The following is a 21,038-nucleotide window of genomic DNA, read 5'->3' on the forward strand; positions in this document are numbered from 1 at the left end:
TCCAAAGCTATAGAATCTCCCTGTGGGACGCCAGTCAGAGTGGCTAAAATGAGCAAATCAGAGAACTCTAGATGCTGGCAACGATGTGGAGAAACGGGCACCCTCCTACACTGTTGGTGGAAATGTAAACTGGTGCAGCCCCTCTGGAAAACAGTGTGGAGGTTCCTCAAACAACTAACAGTAGAACTCCCCTGTGACCCAGCAATAGCACTGCTAGGAGTTTACCCAGGGGATACAGCAGTGCTGATGCATAGGGCCACATGTACCCCAATGTTCATAGCAGCACTCTCAACAATAGCCAAANCCCCATGGGAATTTCCCAAGATTTCAGGGAATGAGACTGCCACGCACCCAGCCACCACACAGTGAAGCAGTCAGTCACAGCTTATAGGTGGGGATCACCAGCCAGCCTCCTTCACCTTCCCAGACGTGCTGTTTGCTCTGGCCCTGCATAGCGTCTGTCGTTTCTGGAAAAAAAACCAGAAGTGGTGGTATTTCAACTTCGCTTTGAGATTATTTGTGACCATGGCTTATTCTTCCTCTTTCTTTCCATTTGGTAGTGCTAATGGCATTAGTGATCACAGGGATACTAAAGAAGGAAAGAGATAAAGGAGGTCGACCATCCTACCCATGGGGCAGTTTGTAATCAGGAACAATCATTACATTGACTAGTATTACTTGATGTGCTTTCTGTAGTTGCTGTAGTCATTTCTAATGGAAATAAGGAGGTTGAGTACTTTGGTAAAAAGGTTCAATTTGTGAATTGTAGAAATATAGCAGAATTCAACCTGATCATTTCTGTGAGGCGTTACTTGGCAGAAGTAATCTCCCTGAACTTCCTCATCCCCTGTCCTGTGCTTTCTTCAAACACTTAGATGGACAGGAGCTGGGTGAGATGCGGAGAATCCGTTGCCCACCCCCTGCCCTCCTTTCCTCTGCTTTCCTTAGTCTCGGCTCTCACTGATCCTTATTGTGCCCTGAGGAATGAGGAACCGTTCGCCCAGCAAAGCCGTTTAGCCCACGGCACCACCCCAGCAGAGCAGTGGGCCCTGCAGTGGAGCCAGATAGGGAGCACTGCATGGAAAACGGGTCTGTGGACCACTATTCCCACAGAGGGAGCTGGGCCTGGGGAGGGCGGTTAGCGGTATGTCATAAGAAGAACCTGCTGGAAGAAGAACCTTTAGATGCTTTCGAGGAGCCATCTCAGACAGCTGGGAGGTGGGAGAGAGGAGCCATCAGGTGGATTTGTCTCTCCCAGACCCAAAGCCTTAAAGAGTAAGGACTGTGCTGAGACAAATGAAGACTGAGCTAAGAATCCATAGGAACTTTCAGAACATGGATGGAATTCAGAGAGGGGCCGATGGTATAGGTCTGCTAGTCCTGTATGTCTGCCCCATAGGGCAAGTTATGTTCATCCCTTTGGCCAGGAGCAGAGCAGTTTGTGATCAGTTTTGACCCAGCAGACTGCTGTCAGTAGGCCAGCTACTGTGAGACCTGTCCTCTGAAGGGCGGTCTTTATATCTCTGTGTACCAGTGCTGACAGTCTTCTTCTCAAACGGTGCTTGAGATCTCTACATGTTGAACCAAGATGATTTGGGCACTTTCCAGCATTTGATTGTGTATGAATTCAGCCAGGTAGAAGAGTGTTCTACCTTCGGTTAACCAATATCTTGATGGCTTTTGCTGTGGTTCCCAACTGAAGATGGGCATCTACATTACACATGTGGATCCCAGGGCCCCACCCTAGACCTACTAATGAGTTCTCCCAGAGGTGCTTCAGGGTTCTGGTCAGTCTAAGATGGAGCCTAGAAGTCAAGTTCATGTATGAAATAGCTCACTGGGTGAATGTGATGAAGTCCTGGCTTAAGAAACCTTGGCCCACAGCCTTCTGAGTCCTTGTAACTTCAGCCTTCTCAGCATGTGACTGGGATGTGGCTTAATACCAGGGTTCAGCTGGTAGCTTTTGCCTTGTTTTCTGTCTGTGTTGAAGGAACTCTGAGTCCATGCCCTTCCTTCCACAGGGAGCTAGAAGTACCCCTGCCCGACATCGACTACGTGGAGATCCCAGTGGATTGGTGGGACGCTGAGGCTGATAAGTCCCTTCTGATAGGCGTGTTCAAACACGGTGTGTATTTCAGTGCATGCTCTCCCTTTCCTGAGAAACTTCATAGCCTGCTGCATATCTCTGATAGAAAGTAGAGCCTCACCTCTGTCCTCTCATGTGAATGTGTGAGTCATGAAAACTGGGTGAACATTATTAATATCAGTGAGGAGCTTCACAGAGGACTGCTGTGGTTACAGAGAGCCTGTCCACACTGTCAGGCCTGGACTGCCTCACTCCCCTTCACTGTTAGAGCCCCAACGTCTAGACTAGTGCCTGGCTCATGCTAAGCATGCAGCATTGCTTGAGTAAAAGAATGAGTAAATGGGAAAATGTTAGGTTTTAGCATTTCATATATATGTAGAATTCTAAGATCAGTCTAGATAATCTACGTATTCCTACTGTGCATCTTTTTGCCCTGTTGGTATAAAAATTTAAGAATACAAGATTGTGTGGACGTCCTTTTTAACAAATATGGTAACCAAGAGTCTAGGGGACTGAGAGAAGTATTTGAGTAACTTGCAGAAAGCAAAATAATTGCCCCCTTTCTTCACTTCTGGAACTGTCCTAGGCACCTGCCCTTGGCCTTCAGCCAGAGGTTAAGGTGAATGATAGAAGTGCCACGTGATGGTCATGGTACTGCAGCTGGTAGACATTTTCAAGCCTGGTGAATAAACTGAAATCTTAAACTGGAGAGCAGGACTTAAAGTGGGAAGAGTGGCTTTCACTGTCAGCTCTGCGACTTACTAAATGTGGGACCTTGAACAAATCATAAATTTCTCTGACCTGTTTCCTCACCTGCACCACGGGGATAGTGTCAAAAAGCCTGCCCAGAGAGTTGTTTGAAGACTCAGTGAGGCACTGTCATGTGGACTGCTGAGGGCAGTGCCAGGCAGTAGATGCAAGTGTAGGAGATGTTCATTGCTGCTCTGCTGCCACTTACATGAGGCCACCTACAGCTCTGCCCGTGGATAGTCCACTTGCTCACACAGGCCTCATCAGGAGAATTTAAATCCGGAGGCCAACTAGCCACACTTACTTAAGAGCCATGGCTGCACGTATTTTAATGAAGAATCCTCTCGACGCTTGGATTCAGGTGCTGCAGGGGGAGGTCCAGGGCTGCTGAGAGCCCTTTATCAAACCGCTTGGTGTTAGGCTGGAGCAGCGGTGCTGTCCGCTAGAGCTGCCTGTGATGGCGGAAGTACCCTGTCTCGTGCTGTCCACTGTGTGGTCCACCAGCCACATGCAACTCTTGAGCACTTGAAGTGGGACTGCAACTGAGCAACTATATTTTTAATTTTATGTAATTTTAATTAATTGACGTCTAAACGACCACATGTGGCTCCTCGTTCAGGCAGTGCAGGGCCAGAACTCAGCTCTGAACTGGGATGAAGAAACATATGACCTCTTGATTAAGGAACCACAGTACAACCAAACTTGGTTTAATCTAATTTTGGAAAGAACCCAAAGGAAGGCAGGTTGTTAGAGACTGGCAGGTTCAGAGCAAATGAACTCGGTGTGTGGGAAAGTCCTCTGACCCTGTGTGTCCTCAGTGGTGGTTTTAGGGCATGTTGCCAGATCCTTGGTGGAGAGACCTCACAACGTGAAGTGCTGGCATTGTGGCAGCCCACACGCTTCCCCTCCGTCCCTCCTCCAGCTCAGCACACACACCACAGACATACAGAAAGCCTGGGTGGATTATGACAAAAATGTGAAACCACCTAGCTGCACATGAAACAAATAAAGGAAAATCCCCAAATGAAGAGGTCACTTAAAGCCAGAGCTGAAAGTTCACTGATAGGACAGCAAACCAGAGGGACTGGGTTTTCCATGCCCACACGCAAAAAAAAAAAAAAAAACCCCCCGGGGGGGGAGGGCAAAAAAAAAAAAGGCTCTCTGGCCCAGGGATTCAGAGCTAGAAGAACATATGCCTGGGAGATAAATTACGGAGACACAAAAGAGAAGGTAGAAGATAGAATGAAGTTGCCGTGTAAGGAGTAAACCAAGGTATGCCAGACAAATGCTAACAACAAACAAAAACAAAACAGAAGAGACCTAGTGTGGCAAGATCAATATCCTACAAAAGGTCTTTAAGGAAAGAAGGATACTTTGGGATAAAGAGGGTCGCTATACATTGCTGATAGGTGTAATTCTTTAGGAAGATATGGGTAGCAATGTAACCTCAGAATATATAAGACAAGAGTCTAAGTGGGGCCAAGACCCTTTCTCTCTTAGGCAAATTAATGCTGGCACCATACCTACTAGTTTTTTTGTCCCTGATGAAGGTTTAGGGTAGTTGATTGATCTTAGTCTTAATACTGGAAATGTTCAAGGGTCAGTCAGATGATGTCTCAGGTAACTTCCATGGCTAATATTCCTCTGCTCTATGAAGCAGTTTGGTAGGGTTTAAGTTGGTAATTGCTAAGTGTTTCCTGAGCACACCTACGTAGTCTTAAGATGATATGTCGCCCACTTCTTTCAGATTCCCCCAGATCACCAGTTGAGGTGAACTCAGTTGTCAAAATCAGGGCTGAGGGCACATATGTGATGCCTGAAGTGGCTCATTGTGGCATACGATGACCAGCAGACACACTGTAAAGATAGGAAAACCCAGCCTCTGTACCCAGTGCTGGGGGACTAGACCTAAACCACACATGCACACCTGGCTCACTCCTGCATAGAACCAGCCCTGTATAGTTGGATGGTAACATTGGTTCTACCTAGACAACATTGTACTCATGCTTGTGGTTGGCTTCATGGGCTCATCCTCCTTGGACTCTTGTAGAATCCACATCGGATCCTGCCCCTGGCCAAGTGTTGCCCGTCGGACCTTCCCTGAGCATAGGCTCACCTGGGGAATACACCTGATGACCCCTGCATAACTTAGCCCACATACATGTCTTACCAGGTGACCGTCAAGCTCCCAGACACCCAGGCCATCTGGTGTTCACTTTTCAGGAGTTTCTTTTGGAAGGCCCTCTGCCTCGCCTCCATCCTATGGAGGCAAAAGTATGAGCTGCGGTGCTGCAGCCATTTTCTTTGTTAAAAAACACACAGCCATTCGTTGTCTGCAGTTTTGTGGCTCTTTCAGTCCGCCCCAGACATATCCTGCTACAGCCCTACTTTGAGCAGAAGGATGCAGCCATGGTTCTGCCTCCCGGCTGACCTCGGGGGAAGAATTGCCCTGAACAGGACAACAAGAAGGGCCTTGTAGCAAACCTCTTCTGAATGATGCTCTTGACAGCTCAGCTGTGTTAACTGGATTACGGCCCTCCAGGGCAGCCTGGGTTTGTAAAGATATGAAGTTTATTATATTTGTTTATGTGCTTCCAGCAGCCCACACCCCTCAAAGGCTGTCATCTACTGTGGAGTTATTGGTGTTGCTCTTCCAGCACCTTCGACGCTGTAGGACAGTCGTTGGGTTTTCTAAGGGACTGAATCCGTCACTCCTCCTTGCCTCCTGCTTCTCACTGAGAAATAGGAGTGCAAAGTCTGTCTAGACTTGAGAGCCACACAGAGAAGGGCTGCACAGTCAAAGTGTCCCCGGGTGGTAAGCTGCTGGAAGAACTTGGCCTGCTTCATGCCCTTGTCGAGCCCAGAGCACTGGAGGACAGGACACACGGTCCTCAGTAGTAAAGGGCCAGTGGAGGAAGTTTCCAGCCTCTCACCTATCAAATGAAGCACCTCTCTTCTCATGGGGAGCAGCCAGTGGAGATAGCGGCAGGCATTTCCTCAAGGCAGCAGGAGCGTGGAGGGCATTTCTGTTTTGCTGTGAGCTGAGGTAGGACACAGGGAGAGGGTGCGAATGACTCTTCCTATGATTATTGGAAGAGAATCTGGGCAAAGCTAACTCATGCAATCTTTTCGTGAGCATGTACGGTGTTGTGCCCTGCGCTAGGTACTGCCTGTGTACTGATAAGAAAGACCCAGATTCTTTTCCTAAGGAACCCACAATCTCATGAGAGCGACTGACAGTAATCGCATAATTGCCCTGAGGAATAGCGAGTAAAGAAGAACATAAGGCATCGCAGTTTCTCCGGCCATATGCCCCATGCGGGCAGCACCTGTCATTGAGATGGCACAAGAGTCACTTTGGATTAAAAGATAAAGTACCTGCAGCTCCTCAGAGAACACATTTCAGGTGCTGCGTACAGGGTGAAGGATAGAAGTGCGTCAACAGTGGTGGTTAGAACAGAAGCCAACAAGGAGGTGAAGTAAGTACCCAGCAACGTAAAATGAAGTCTGTTATTAGCTCCCATTCTGGCTCACATTTTAGGTGCAGTATTTTCCATCCCTGGGGTCTCTGTGTATGTGCTCCAGAGCTAGAATGGACCTTGCTTCCTAGGAGTAATATGGAAAGGGTTTTGATGTTCCTGAAGGAGTTTCGCCCAAGATAGTTTGCTCTAACAATAGATTTGGATCTTGTAACGTGACCAAATCCTGTCTCGTTATAAGATGGCATTAGGCTTAGTAAAATAATAACACATTCTCAAGCCTGGGATTATCACAGTAAAAGTAATGTTATCTCATTGTTTTGGCTCCCTTTTGAGGGTCTCTTCTGACTCAAAAATGCTCATCCTATGTTTGACTTTGGGGATGTGGTGGGGTTAGGTAATTCTGAAGCCCTGGCCAGCAGGTTAGGATTTCATACTGAGTTGGTGAATACGGAGGCAATAGATTGGTTTTAATCTGATTAACAACCACAGCAGTCTTCCTCATGGTTTATCCCCGCATGCATCACTTTGTGCAATTTCTGTTTCTCATGCATGGGATAGTATTCAACTTTCAGAAAACCAGACCATTCAGGAGGTAACAAGGTGTTTGGAGTTGGGGGTTGAGGGGAAGAAGCTGCAAAACCAACTTCCCTGATTCCCTTTGCTGTCCAGAAGAGGTAAATGAGTGAGTGTTGTATCTGGACCATGTATCTCTTCACGAACACAGAATATTTACATAAGCTTTTATTTTTGTTTAGACACTACTCATGGGGCATCTACTTTAGCTCAAGGATGAAATCTGATAGGATTTGATTCATCTTAAATAGCATTTTTTTTTTTTTTTTTACTTTTCATTTAATAAGGGAAACAAAAGGGGCACCTGGGTGGCTCAGTCAGTTAAGTGTCCGACTTCGGCTCAGGTCATGACCTCATGGTTTGTGGGTTCGAACCCCACATCAGGCTCTGTGCTGAACTCTTGTTCAGAGCCTGGAGCCTGTTTTGGATTCTGTGTCTCCCTCTCTCTGACCCTCCCTTGCTCACGCTGTCTCTCTCTCTCTCTCTCTCAGAAATAAATTTTTTTTAAAAATTAAAAAAAAATAAGGGAAACAAAAATGCCTGTCTATGGCCCAGGGTAGATTCTGGGAGTTCTAACACGTCATCTGACATTTCTCCACCCCAATCAGGATATGAGAGGTACAATGCCATGCGAGCAGACCCAGCACTTTGCTTCCTGGAGAAAGTCGGCATGCCAGATGAGAAATCCCTTTCTGCAGAACAGGGTGCTACAGAGGGGACCTCAGACATTACCGAACGGTGAGTCATCTGTGATGTGACATGTGTTGCCATGAGTCTGTGACCCTTCCACACATCCAGCGCTCTCCTAGCCTCTCCCAGCATCTCCCTTCAGTCTTGCCGCCTGGGAACTACTTTTCAAAATTGCCGCATTGGTTACGTCCTGTTTCGCCTCAGGCCTTTTTGACTTCTAAGCATTTTGAACCAAATACCAATTCCTGTTCTTCATGGATTCCTCAAGCTACCCATCATCCTACCCTACTCATCTCTTGTCTGGTCAGAGGATTCTTAAGGATGAATTCAGTGAGAACTCTCATACCTAGCAGAAAGCTTAAGAGGTACCCCAAGTATAGGCTTCCTGACCTTGAAATTCCTCAGATGAAGTTTCTGGCATTATTTAAGAATGCATTGTCCATGAGTAAGGTGGATTAAGGAGCTGCTGCTTGGTGGCTGTGGCCTTTAGGCCTTGTTTATGGGTTGTGTGCAAAAGAAGTATGAAAGCGTCTCTGTCGACTGAGTTATTTACTGTTGGCGTAACCCCCAAATATGTAGATTCATAGGAGAACTAACTAAACAGCCAGAAACTGTGGCACTCCAAAGTATATATATTTGGAAAACATAATATATATTTCTTCTTAGCTTGTGTTTGGTAAACTTTGAGCTGATCTTCTCCCCAAAAGTAGTTATATTGATTTGCATTGCCTAGGGCTGCATCCAGGCCTAGCCAGGCGCTCCTAACCACCTGTTAAGGTCAAGAAAAGGGTGAATGCATATTCTATCTGTCCTTAACCCGTGATGAAAACTTTAGCTACCATAACATTCTCTGCACCAAAGAGAATTTCCTTTGGGGAGATAATAGAGACACATTTGGAAAAATGTTAACAGAAACCCAGGTGGTGATAACTAGATGCGGGGGTGGGGGGTACACTACATGAGTGAGGTACCCGAATGTGGCGGAAAGTTTACAGTTTTGTCGGTGGCTCTTTTTTATGTGGTTCAACAGTAAAGGTAGGAGATTCTACTGCCTTCAGGACCTGAGCAGCAACAATAAGAATATTTGAGACAGGAATACTTCAAAGTTAGTTTTAAGACAAATCATGAAGAACAGATAGGCATCAGCAATACTTAAGCTCACAGGACAGAAGACATTGGGCAGCTAAGCTCAAGGCAGGTGTCTGTTGGGAAAGAAGGCAAATGTCTTTCCTTGATAGTGGTAGTAGCCCCGCTCCCTCCCAAGGAAGTGACTGCCACCAAGTAAGAGATTCTGCATGAAGCTTCACCCCCACTATGATGGGGGGGGGGGCGGGTGTTGCACAGGCCTCAACCTCTGGAGTCTCTTCTATCAAAGACCAGTGTTCAGGTAACTCTGGATGGGCAGTAATGACCTTGTTTGTGGAAGTATCACTGTCAGACAGCTGGCCTCTGGACTTGTCTGAGAAAATCCTGAGTCTCATGCTGAAGTCTCAGTGGAGTGGAGGTCCTTGCCCTCGGAAGTTATGACACTAGAAAAAAAAACCAAGATGTTGAGGCCTGTGGGAAAAGGGATCCACTAATATTTCTTATGGTCAGTGATTTAGGGGGATTTCTTGTAAGCATCCTGGTTGCACAATAGCTCCTATGTAGTGCATGATGCTTTTCATTTTACTTTTATTTAGAGGCAACACAGATAAAGAGGACCACACTGAAGACAAGTTAGATGGCCTGCAGAAGCAAGTGGTGAGTCACACGTGCTGTGTTGGTGATCCACACAGTCTTTACTGTCGAGAGAGAAGCCCCCGTCTTGGCAGTGGGCTTCGGGAGCGGGATTGCAGCGCTGCAGTTGCCTTGAACTGTGCCCAGCATTTTATTATAAAAATTGTCGGCATACAGACTGCGTTGCACTTTCATTCTAGTGAAGCTTTTGATTTTGATAAAACTGTAGATTTTAGATGCATTTGTGAGATATAGAGTGATGCCACATAGCTTTTATCCGGTTTTCACCACAGGAACATTTTTTTTTTAATTTATTTCTGAAAGAGAGAGAGAGAGAGAGACACATTGTGAGCAGGGAAGGGTCAGAGAGAGGGAGACGCAGAATCCAAAGCAGGCTCCAGGCTCTGAGCTGTCAGCACAGAGCCTGACACGGGCTCAAACCCACGAACCGTGAGATCATGACCTGATCTGAAGTTGGACGCTTAACTGACTGAGCCACCCAGGCGCCCCCTCACTATGGGAACATCTTGCAAAACTGTAATACAGCATCACAGCCAGGATGCTGACATTGATAGAGTCAGGATACAGGGCGTTTCCATGACCGCAGAGGTTCATCGTGGTGCCCCGTTACAGCCACAGTCACTTCCCTCCTACCTTTACCTCCTCTTTAATCCATGGCAACCACTAACCTCTTCTCCATTTCTATGATTTGTCGTTTTAACATTATTACTTGAAATATATAATAAGAGATGGGGGACCTGGGTGGCTCAGTCAGTTAAGCGTCTACCTCTTGATTTCAGCTCAGGTCATGATCTCATTGTGAGTTCAAGCCCCCCATCGGGCTCTGTGCTGACCATACAGAGGGATTCTGATTCCCTCACTCTCTGCCCTTTCCCCCACTCGCTCTCTCACTAATAAATAAACTATTTATTAAAAAGACGTAAGAATTTAAGAATATACATTATTAAATGGAATCATACAATATGTGACTCTTGGGGATTGGCGCTTGTCCCTGTAGACTGACCCAAGTGGTTTTCTGTAACAATAATTCTCTTTGATTCCTGCATAGCCATCCTTGGTATGGATGTCCCACTTTGTTTTACCATTCATCCATGTCCAGTCTTTGACCATTACAAATACTTCTATAAACATTTATGTACAGATTTTGTGTGACTGGACATTTATTTTGGAATAAATTGTCCAGAAGTATGATCACTGGGTCATACAGTTATTGCACGTTTAGTTTTTTTAACAGCTGCCAAGCTGTCTCCAGAGCGGCTGTACCACTTCACATTCCCACCGACCATGTAGGAGTGGTGCACTTCTTCATCTTTTGTTAGCTTTTGGTGTTTGTCATCTTTTATCTTTTTATAGGGTTAATTGCCACCTGTAAGCCTCTTCAGTGAAATGTTTCTTCATGTCCTTTGCCCATTTTCTAAATGCATTGTTTGTTCCTTTGTTTTCCTGTTGGTATTTGAGAGTTCTTTATATATTCCAGATACCAGTCTTTTGTCAGACATGTGATTGACAAGTATTTTCTCCCACCTGTAGTTTGTCTTTTTATCTCATTCACATTGACATCAATGGAACAATGTTTTTAATCTCGATGAAGTCCAGTTTACCAGTTTTTCTTTTTATGGATCATGCTGTTGGTTTTAAGTGTGAAAATTCTGCTTGTTTTTGAATCCTGAGAGTTTTCTTCTGTGTTTTCTACTAAAAGTTTTTTAGTTTAACATGTAAATCCGTGATCCATTTTAAGTTTATTTTCATATAAATGGAGAGAATTAGATTAAGGTTCTTTTTTTTAACTTGTTGCTGTCTAGTTGCTCTAAGCCATTTGTTTAAAAAGCTATCTTTTCCACATTGAATTGCTTTTTACCTTTGTCAAAATATCAGTTGAGCTGTTGATCTATTTCTGGGTTCTCTATTCTGTTCCATTGTTCTATCTACTTCTCTGCCACTAGCATGTGGTATCAATTATTGTAGCTATAACATAAGTCTTGAAATTAGTTAGACTGATTCCTCCCACTTCTTTTTCAAAGTTGTTTTAGCTTTTCTTGTTCCTTTGCCTTTCCCTATAAATTTTAGGATAATCTCATCCATAGCTATAAAAGTTCTTGCTGGGATCTTGCTAGGACTTGCATTAAACCTATATATCACTTTGAGGAGAATTGACCTTTACTATATTGATTTTTTACTATATTGGATCTTACTATATGTCTCCATTTATTTTGATCTCTGTTTCTTTTATCACCATTTTATAGTTTTTCAGCAAACAATTTCTGTACATATTTATAGATTTACATCTGACTATTGCATTTCCTTTGGGACGTTTATCTTGTATCCTGCAAAATTGCTTAATGCAATTATCAGTTTTAGGGTTTTTTAGGTTTCTTGAAATTCCCAACATCAGCAATCATGTCATTTGCAAATAGGGATAGTGTTATGTTTTTCTTTTCTGATCTATTTGCCATGTATTTTTTTTCTTGCTGCAATGCGCTGTCTGAAACTTTTGGCACTGTGTTGAATGAATGCTGAGAGCAGATATTCTTGCTTTGTTCTTGATGGAGGAAGACATTCAGTCTTTCATCGTGATGTATAATGTTAGTTCTAGGTTTTTCGTAGATGTTCTGTATTGAAAATGAGGCATTCCTAGTTTTCTGAGAATTTTTGTCATGAATAGATGTTGAATTTTGTCAAATGCATTTTTTGCACCAATTAATATGATTGTGTGGTCTTTCTTGTTAGCCTATTAATATGTTAGATTACATTGATTGTTTTCGAATATTGAATCAGCCTTGCATCCCTGGATAAAATGGGATAAACTCCCCTTGGACGTGGTATGTAATTCTTATTATTGAATTCTACCTGGTAATATTTTGTTGAGGCTTTTTGTGTCTGTGTTCAGGAGGGATATTGGTCTATAGTTGTCTTTCAGTACTATTTTTGTGTGCTTTTGATATCAGGGTAATAATGGTAACTTTATAAATGAGTTAGGTGTTCCCTCCAACTGTTTTCTGATAGAGGTTGTCTAGAATTGGTATTAAGTTTTTAAATACTTGGTAGAATTCTCCAGTAACTGGCATGGACATTTTTTTTTTGAGGGAGTTTTAAAATTATGAATCCAATTCTCTATTTTATATTGAGTAAGTTGTGATAGTTTGTGTTTTTCAAGGAACTTGGTCTGTCTCAGCTAAATTGTCAAATTTATGTGTGTTGAGTTCATAGTATTTTCTTAACCTTTTGATAGTTGCAGAATTATAGTGCTATTCCCTGTTCATTCTTGATACTGGTAATATGTGTCTTCTTTTTTTCTTTATCTGGCTTGCTAGAGATTTGTCTTCTTTATCTTCTTAAATAGTCAGCTCTTTGTCTTCTCTTTTAAATTTTTCATTGATTTCAGGAGTGCCTGGGTGACTCGGTTAAGTGTCCAACTTTTGATTTTGGCTCCGGTTATGATCTCACAGTTGTGAGATCAAGCCCTGTGTTGGGCTCCGTGCTGAGTGTGGAGCCTGCCTAAGATTCTCTCTCTCCTCACCCCACTCTTGGCCCCACTTATGTATGCACGTTCTCTTTCTCCATCTGTCTCTCAAAGATGATAGATAATAAATTTTAAAAATTATTACATTTCCTTGATTTCTACTCTTTGTTATTCCCTTCCTTCTGCTTGCCTTGGTTTTATTTTCCTTTTCTTGTTCTAGGTTTTTGGAGTGGAGCTTCAATTACCATTTGAGATTTTCTTGCTTGTTTAATGTATGCATTCAGTGCTATAAATTTCCCTCTCAGCATTACTTTAACTATGTCCCACAAATTTTGTTATGTTCTATTCTCATTTTCATTCAATTTAATATATTTTTAAAAAATTTCTATTGTGACTTCCTTTTTGATCCATGGATCATTAGACATGTATTATTTAGTTTCCAAGCGTTTGGAGATTTTCCTATTTTCTTTCTGTTTTTTTTTTTTTTAATCTTTTTTTTAAAGTGTATGTATTTTGAGAGAGGGAGAAAGAGCAAGCAGAGGAGGGGCAGAGAGAGGAGAGAGAGAATCCCAAGCAGGCTTCATGCTGTTAGCACAGAGCCCAGTGCAGAGCTCTAATGAATCAGGAGATCACGACCTGAGCCAACACCAAGAGTCAGACGCTTAACCAACTGAGTCACCCAAGTGCACCACTTTATTTTTTTTAATCCTTTTTTTTTAAGTCTGTTTTTTATTTCCAGTTTGATCCTGTTGTGTTCAGATAACAAACTATTATTTCAGATGTTTTAAAATTGTTAAGGTTTGTTTTATGGCCCAGGATATGATCTGTCTTGGGGTACAAGTCCAAGCTTGAAAAATAATGTGTATTGTACTGCTATGGGTGCAGTTATGTTAACATAATTCCATAAATGTCAATTAGATCATGTTGGTTGATGGTGTTGTTAGGTTCTTCTATATCCTTAATGTTTTCCTGTCTAGGTGTTTCATTAGTTATTGAAAGAGGAGTATTGAAATCTCTAAATAATAATCAGTTTGTCTATTTTTCCTTTCACTTGTATCGGGTTTTGCTTCACATATTTTGCAACTCTTTGTTTGGTGTATACACATTCAGGTTTGTCTTCTTAAGTGGATTGACTCTGCTATCATTATGTAATGTCCATCTCTGCCTCTGATAGCTTGCTCTGCTCTGAAGTGTATTGTACCTGACATTAATGTAGCTATTCCTGGTTTCCTTTAATTAATCTTTGCATCTTCTGACTTCTTCCATTTTTTTACTTTCAGCCTTCTTTTATCATTATACTTGAAGTGAGTTTCCTATAGACAGCATAGAGTTGCATATACTTTTTCACGCATTATGCCAGTCTTTTAGTTGGTGTATTCAGCCATTAATATTTAATGTAATTATTGATAGTTAAGTCTGATATTTTCTTATTTTCTCCAGTGTTTGATTCTCTGTTTTCATTTTCCTCCCTTCCTCTGGGTTACTTGAACACTTTTATGATTCCTTTTTTATTTATCTATATTATTTTTTTAACAGCTTTTTGATGGTTATTCTAGATATTATATGTACATAATGTATCACAGTCCATCCACTGCTATCATCATTCCTCAGTTCAAGGGAAGTGTAGAAACCTTACTTTCAGTTTTGTTTCTTTACCTTCCCCTTATTTATAATATATGTACTGGTCTTAAATATTTCTTCTACGTACATTTAGAACCATATCTGACAATGCTGCAACTGTCAATATAATTTAGAAAATTCAAGAGGAGAAGGAGAGTCTATGATATTTACTTGTATTTTTGTTTACTGAATTCTTTCTTATTTCTGGTGTTCCAAAATTTCCTCTTTCTGTTTAGGGAAATTCCTTTAGCCATTCTTCTAGGGCAGGTCTGGTTGACATTTCTCTTAGTTTTTCTTTGTCTGAGACTATTTTAATACCCCTTTCATTCCTGAAGGATATTTTCATTGGATATAGAATTCTGGGTTGACAGTTCTTTTCTTTTACCTCTTAAAAAATGTTGTGCCACTTGCTTCTGGCCTCCATGGTTTCTGATGAGAAATCCAGTGTCATTCCATTTGTTTTTCCCCATTGGTAAGGCGTCTTTTCTCTCTTGCTGATTTTAAGATTTATTCTTTGTCTTTAGCTTCAGAAGTTTAACCATGATTTTTTTGTATGTAGATTTCTTTGACTTCATCCTGTTTGGGATTTTCTCAGCTTCTTGAATCTGTATAGTTTGTCTTTTGCCAGGTTTGGAGAGTTTTCATCTGTTATTTCTTTGAGACTTTTTTGTTCCCCTTTTCTCCAAGACTGATGATATAAATGTTAGAGCTTTTACTATAGTCCCATGGGCTCTTGATGCTCTGTTTAATTTTTTTTAAATCTATTCTTCTCTGGTGTTTACATTGGGTTCTTTCTATTTTTCCGTCTTTGAGTTCACTGATTTTTTTTTTTCTCCTCCATTCTGCTCTTGAGCCTGTCCATTGGGATTGAGTTGTTTTTTTGTTCTATTTTGTTTGGGGGGGACTGCTTTTGGTTATTGTATTTTTCAAATCTAACATTTCTTTTTGGTTCTTCTTTGGATCTTTGTTTCTTTGCTGAGACCTTGTTTTTTCTTATGTAGCAAGCATGTTCAGAACTGTTCATTGATGACTGCTTTAAATTCTTATGTCAAATTCTAAGGTTTCTGTCATTTCAGTGGCAATGTTTATTGTCCTTTTTCATTCCGTTTGAGATCTTACTGGTTCTTGATATGATAAGTGATTTTTTTTTTTACTGAAATCTGGACATTTTGGTATTATATTGTAAGACTCAGGATCTTAATTAAAACTTCTGTCTTAGCTGACTACCTCTGACCTCTTTTTTATAGGGGAACAGGGTGGAGGGCAGGTACCATCTTGTCACTATCAGCTAGGAGTATAGAAGTTCATGTTCCCAGTCAGTTCCCGGTGAAACCTGAGAGGGATGTTTCTCATTATTGCTGGGCAAAAGGAAGTTCTGCTCTATATGTGGTCTTTGCTGATACCGCAGGTGGGGATGGGGACCTCATTACCTTTTCTCAGGGATGAAAGTCCCAGCTCCCTACTTGGCTTTTTGACACCACCACATCAGGGGCATGGGGTGCCCTATTACAGCCTGTGAAGGGTAGAAGTCTAGATTCTCAGCTTGTCCTTTGCTGGCATGGATGTGTTGAGCCAGTGTTTTGTGTTGTCGGACTGGAGTATAGTGGATATTGTCTTAACATTACATGCATTCCTAACCTGCTTTTTTTTCCTGGTCCCTTCCTAAGGAGAGCAGACTTTTGTTAGGGCTTTTTTTTATTGGCACCCTTTGGCATTTCCTCCAGGTAGTCAGCTTCTTTACCTCCAGATCTAGGATATATAAGGCAAAAAAGGAAACCCTGGAACTCACCACTGTGTCATTCCTTGGGTCCCTATATCCCTAGTTGGTTTGCCTCGTCTTCACCTTTCAGAGTTTTCTTATGTTTGTACATACATAACGTCCGGGAGGTTTAGCTATACTTAGAGTGAGGAATAGGAAAATGTGTATTTTCCCAGAAGCACAAGTCTGCATTACATTTTACAAATGAGTTTCTGGAGCTTCACATAAGTAGACTGAAACCTTACCAGGACCCCAGCACCATTTGGCCACACATGTTCTCTGGCTTTGAATTGTGGAGCAAATGAATCTGGTAAGAGTGTCATAGATTCTGAATCCCAGGGGTTACTGTATAGTTGTCCCCAACGGAGTCCGTTGCCAGGACGATCTCTCATCTTCTCCTCATCACCACCCAAAAGTTGTCAATTCTTTTCTTTTGGTTCTAGTTGGGAGAATGTGGGATATTTACTTTGGCTCCCCTCAGCTCTGATTCCTATAACAGTAACAATGACATCACTTCCCCAAAGTAGAAAATGATTATTGTTCAAAGATATATTTCCATGTCTCCCCATGGTTTGAGAAGCAGTGGATTGAAGCAGATCAGCATGAAACTTCTGACCCTGACCTGAAGGAAGTTGGATTCTGTTGTTGACAGTTAAAATCTACATTCTGCCATTCCGGTTCCTAGCTTATCCTGTTACCCCTCTTGTCTGGAATTTGGGGTGTGTTTTTCCATAGAAGCAAGTCAAGTACCAAAGAAATGAAAGTAATCCCTTATACTTGATCCAAATTTACTCTTTCCAAAGCACTTTTTCCATTTGTTTCCATCAATCCTCACCTCGGCTGATTACAGTAAACACTTCCGATGTTATTGTGGACAGTTAGGCCCAGGGAATTTAAAGGACTTTACCAAATTCTCACAGCTGCCAATGGATAGAGTTCAGACTAGATATTTTCTAGATATTCTGCTTTTATGTTCTCTAATCAAGTATTCTTCTCATAGTCGGGAAAGCAGAAGGTATTTCAGTGGCACAAACACGCACTTGCACTTCTGTGGAGAGGCAGTTACAGACTGACTGCAGGCCAGCCCAGCTCTGAAAGCTGTTCACAGCCATGTTTATATCCTTAGCTGATCAGTCTTCAACCTTGGAAAGATCTGGGCACTGAAGGGGTTGTGGCAGAATTGCAAAATAACTCCGGTTTCCTTCAAGTAGGGTTAAACTCATCCGGAACTACACTTTATTCATTCATGTAATTAATGCCTGTATTATTTATTTTGCTTTTGAAGTCCCTAAAACCTGGCTTATAGAATATAATCAAAAGCAGATGGAATGGGGAGTGGCTTCTTCTAGATTTTGAGGTGGACAGATTATAAACAGATTAAACTTGACTTCTAGTCCCTGTACTAAGATAACAAACTTAGACGAACAGCCAACACCTGCCCCCAGTCAGTTGCCCCACCCCTGCTTCTCTCCCATCCCAGACCTCCTGCCCCAAAGACACCGGGTGGCTGTTTCCTTCTCCCAGTTCTGTTCTCGGGCAGATTAGCAGGCAGGGTTAAAGAGGCCCCAGAGCCTGTCGTCCGTAACTAGGCAAACTCCTCTGAATTAAACAGACCTGCGCACAGACAGGGGGACGGGTGGTAGATTGGCAGCATCCCAGCACTGCAGGGAGCCCTAACGTCTGAGTGGTCTCTGAACGTTCCATCCCCTTGCCATCAGAGGTCATTCCAGGTAGGTTTGGGTAATCCTGGGAGTGCATGGGAGGAAGAGGGGAATTGTGCTGTACTCTAGGGAAGCCCATTTCATTGTGGGCTGAAACTCCCTTATCCTGCCCCGGAAATCTGGCTCCCAGCTGGTTGCATAGATTCTGTTTCGTTTTCTTATGGTGCTGCAAAGAACAAAACTGTTCTTTCTCTCCTCTCTGATGGGATTGCTACCATAATCTCTTTAAATGTCTTTTCAGGTGAAGTACGCCAAGTTTCTCTGCCTTTCTTTACAAGTTCAGAGTTTGAGGGTTCTCCAAACTCAAACAGTAATACTTTGAATGTGGATGACTTCCAAGCTAACAAAGCACATTTCCCCTTAAGTTAGGCATTCTCTTTATCCCATTCTAGAGAGGAGGAAGCTGAAATAGTTTCCATCAGCTTAAAAAAAAAAAAAAAAGTCCTACTGGGGCACCTGGGTGGCTCAGTCGTTTGAGCATCTGGCTCTTGATTTTGGCTCATGTCATGGTCCCAGGGCATGAGATCGAGCCCACGTTGGACTCTGCGCTGGAAGCATGGACCCTGCTTGGGATTCTCTCTCCCTCCCTCTCTTCCTCTCCGTTCTCTCTCTCTCTCTCTCAAAATAGATAAACTGTTTTTTTTTTTTTAAGTCCTACTGGCTAGAGAGACACAAGAACAATGTCTCCCCTACTCAGTCTTTTTCTATGTTCTGTGATCTTTCCATAATAAAATCCTTGAGTTTTATGTTAATGACATTTGTGTGTATCTACTCTTTACATGACGTTTGTGCAAGAATAGAATGATTGGGGGCACCTGGGTGGCTGAGCCGGTTAAACGTCTGACTCTTGATATCAGCAAAGGTCATGAGATTGAGCCCTGCATCAAGTTCTCTATCTCTCTCTCTCTCACTCAAAGTAAATAGATACACATTTTTAAAAAAAGAGTAGAATGCTTGATTTTTCCTGTAAAATGAAAGTCACTGTGGGATCTTTTTAATTCCTCCTTTGTACATTTTATTGCCTCTCACAGAGAGCTCTCAAGTTCTCCTCCTGGCAAACTCCTATGTGTCCTTCAATAGCAAGCTCAAAAGTTACCTCATGGGCATCTTTCCCCATCTAATTTGGATCCGGCAGGGTTGGTGACTCTTGCTTTCCCGCTATGTTTAGGAGCAGTTATCACAAAGCAGGGCCAGTATTTTTCTGCATGTCTTGTGGCCACCAGACTGTGGGCTCTGGAAGAACGAGGGCTCCATCTTTTCTGCTGTTACAGCCCTTGCACCTAGCACTGCTCCTGGCGCTCAAGAGCGAGGGACACTTGTTTGCTCAGTATAAGAAGACAGTTCCTTGCCTGTTGTGTTGGTCTTGGGGTTTTGTAAGAACAAAGAAGAAATTCTGTGGATCTGCAGGCCCCATTGGTGCTGCCCCCAGCACCCACATCAAGACCAAATAAGGCAGTGGCCAGGCCTGGAGGGGCACACAAGGGAGACTGTACCTTCTGTTTTCAGTAACTAGGAGTCCGTGCATGTCCCTGCCCCCAGTGCAGAGGTGATCTGTCTGGACTCTTAGCTAATGTACAGCACTTTTGATTCAGCCCACTTGCCAAATTGTCTTCCACCTGCCAGAGGCAATGTACTACAGTGGTTAGTGCTCATCCTCTGACGTCAGGACTTCTGGGCTTTAATTCCACCTTCACCACTTAATAATTACGTGTGATCTTAGATGAGATTGTCAAACCCCCCATTCCACAGTTTTCTCCTGTCTAAATGGAATAATGAATACATGAAAAATGCGTAGAAAGTACTCCGTATAGTGTCTGGCAACTTACTTACCTGGGTCCCAGTAGACCTTTGTTGTTGTTGTTACTGCTGCTTTTTCTTTAGAAAGCCTTCCTCACAGCACACATTTTAACTGAAAGACAGAAATACTGATTGGTTATCTGGGAGTTGGTACTATGTATTAGTATTCCCATAGTCCCAGGTACTTTCTGTTAGGCATTTGCTTTGTGCCAGCATTTGGTTAAACACTTTACATAATCAACTCATTTGTGTTCCACAGTCACAAATGTTTTGCACATGAAAAAATGAGCTTGCGAGATTGAAAAGTGGACTGTCCAACTGCAAATCACACGCATGCTTGAAATGGAGAAATTGCGTGTTGTAACCAGTCAGTTTCCTCTTTGTTTATTGTTGTTGTTTTCAGTTTCATTTGTTTTTAGATTCTTGTTGTCAGCACTCTCTGGGACCCTTCATGTTGACATGACAGAGTCACACCTCCTCAAAGATGAATATTTCTTTCAGATGGATTCATGTGTGCAGACGTTGAGATACTGAATGTTCAGCTGCGCACTTGAGATGCAGGGCTTTCCATGTGCCCCCTCTGGTCCCAGCCTGTCACTGCAGCCGCACTCACTTTACAAGATTATGACATCTTTTCCACGTGGGCTACTGATAAGCCAGGTCTTCTCCATTCTGTCATTTCCAGAGAGAGGAAGTGCCTCCACAACAGGGCGGGCTGCACAGAAAGGCACTGGCCAGTACCACAATCTTGCCTTACGTGAGAGTTTGCCTAAGGCTGTTCGTGCTTCCCAACTGTGCACCACCAGAAACTGTTAGGGGGACGAGAAGAGAGACCTGCACATCATGTGTGTCTGCCTCACCCCCAAGCTGGGAGCTGCCCCTGTGGATTTGGGGTGTGGTGACACCCGAGTTAGCCACCCATCCATCATAACCAGGAGCGTGGGAGCTCTGGCGCCTCACTCCCACATTTGTAGGCTCTAGAACGTTTCTCACTCTTGAAGTGTCTAGAATTAGAAATTTGAGCATTTGAAGGCTCTTTGTGGATACTGTGAGGACACTCAAAAATGTCCTCAGTAGCAGGAAAGGATATGGGACGTGGTAGTTTTTGTTTATTTTTTTAACTACCTAAATAGTGCAAGAGGATCAGATGGCATATTTCAATGCCACTTCAGAATGGTACAATACAGGGATGCCTGGGTGGCTCAGTTGTTTAAGCGTCCAACTCTTTTTTTTTTTTTTTTTTAACAAATAGTTTATTGTCAATTTTGTTTCCATATAACAATCAGTGCTCATTCCCACAAGTGCCCTCCTCCATGCCCATCTTCCCCCTCCCCCCCCCACACCCATCAGCCCTCAGTTT

General features: G+C 42.9%; 1 protein-coding gene across 3 annotated transcripts in view; it reads left to right on the forward strand.

Annotated features, from left to right (window-relative positions):
• The window catches only part of CHD6 (chromodomain helicase DNA binding protein 6), a 197,955-nt gene that overhangs the window by 150,739 nt on the left and 26,178 nt on the right, over positions 1-21,038 (forward strand). For all 3 annotated transcript variants that reach the window (XM_077778892.1, XM_077778893.1, XM_077778894.1), the window contains 3 exons: positions 2,022-2,125; positions 7,500-7,629; positions 9,264-9,324. In XM_077778892.1, the coding sequence (XP_077635018.1) occupies positions 2,022-2,125; positions 7,500-7,629; positions 9,264-9,324 (295 nt within the window). The remainder of the gene's footprint in view (positions 1-2,021; positions 2,126-7,499; positions 7,630-9,263; positions 9,325-21,038) is intronic.

The sequence above is a fragment of the Crocuta crocuta genome, unplaced genomic scaffold (genome assembly GCF_008692635.1).
Source record: "Crocuta crocuta isolate KB4526 unplaced genomic scaffold, BGI_CrCroc_1.0 scaffold248, whole genome shotgun sequence".
NCBI lineage: Eukaryota > Metazoa > Chordata > Mammalia > Carnivora > Hyaenidae > Crocuta > Crocuta crocuta.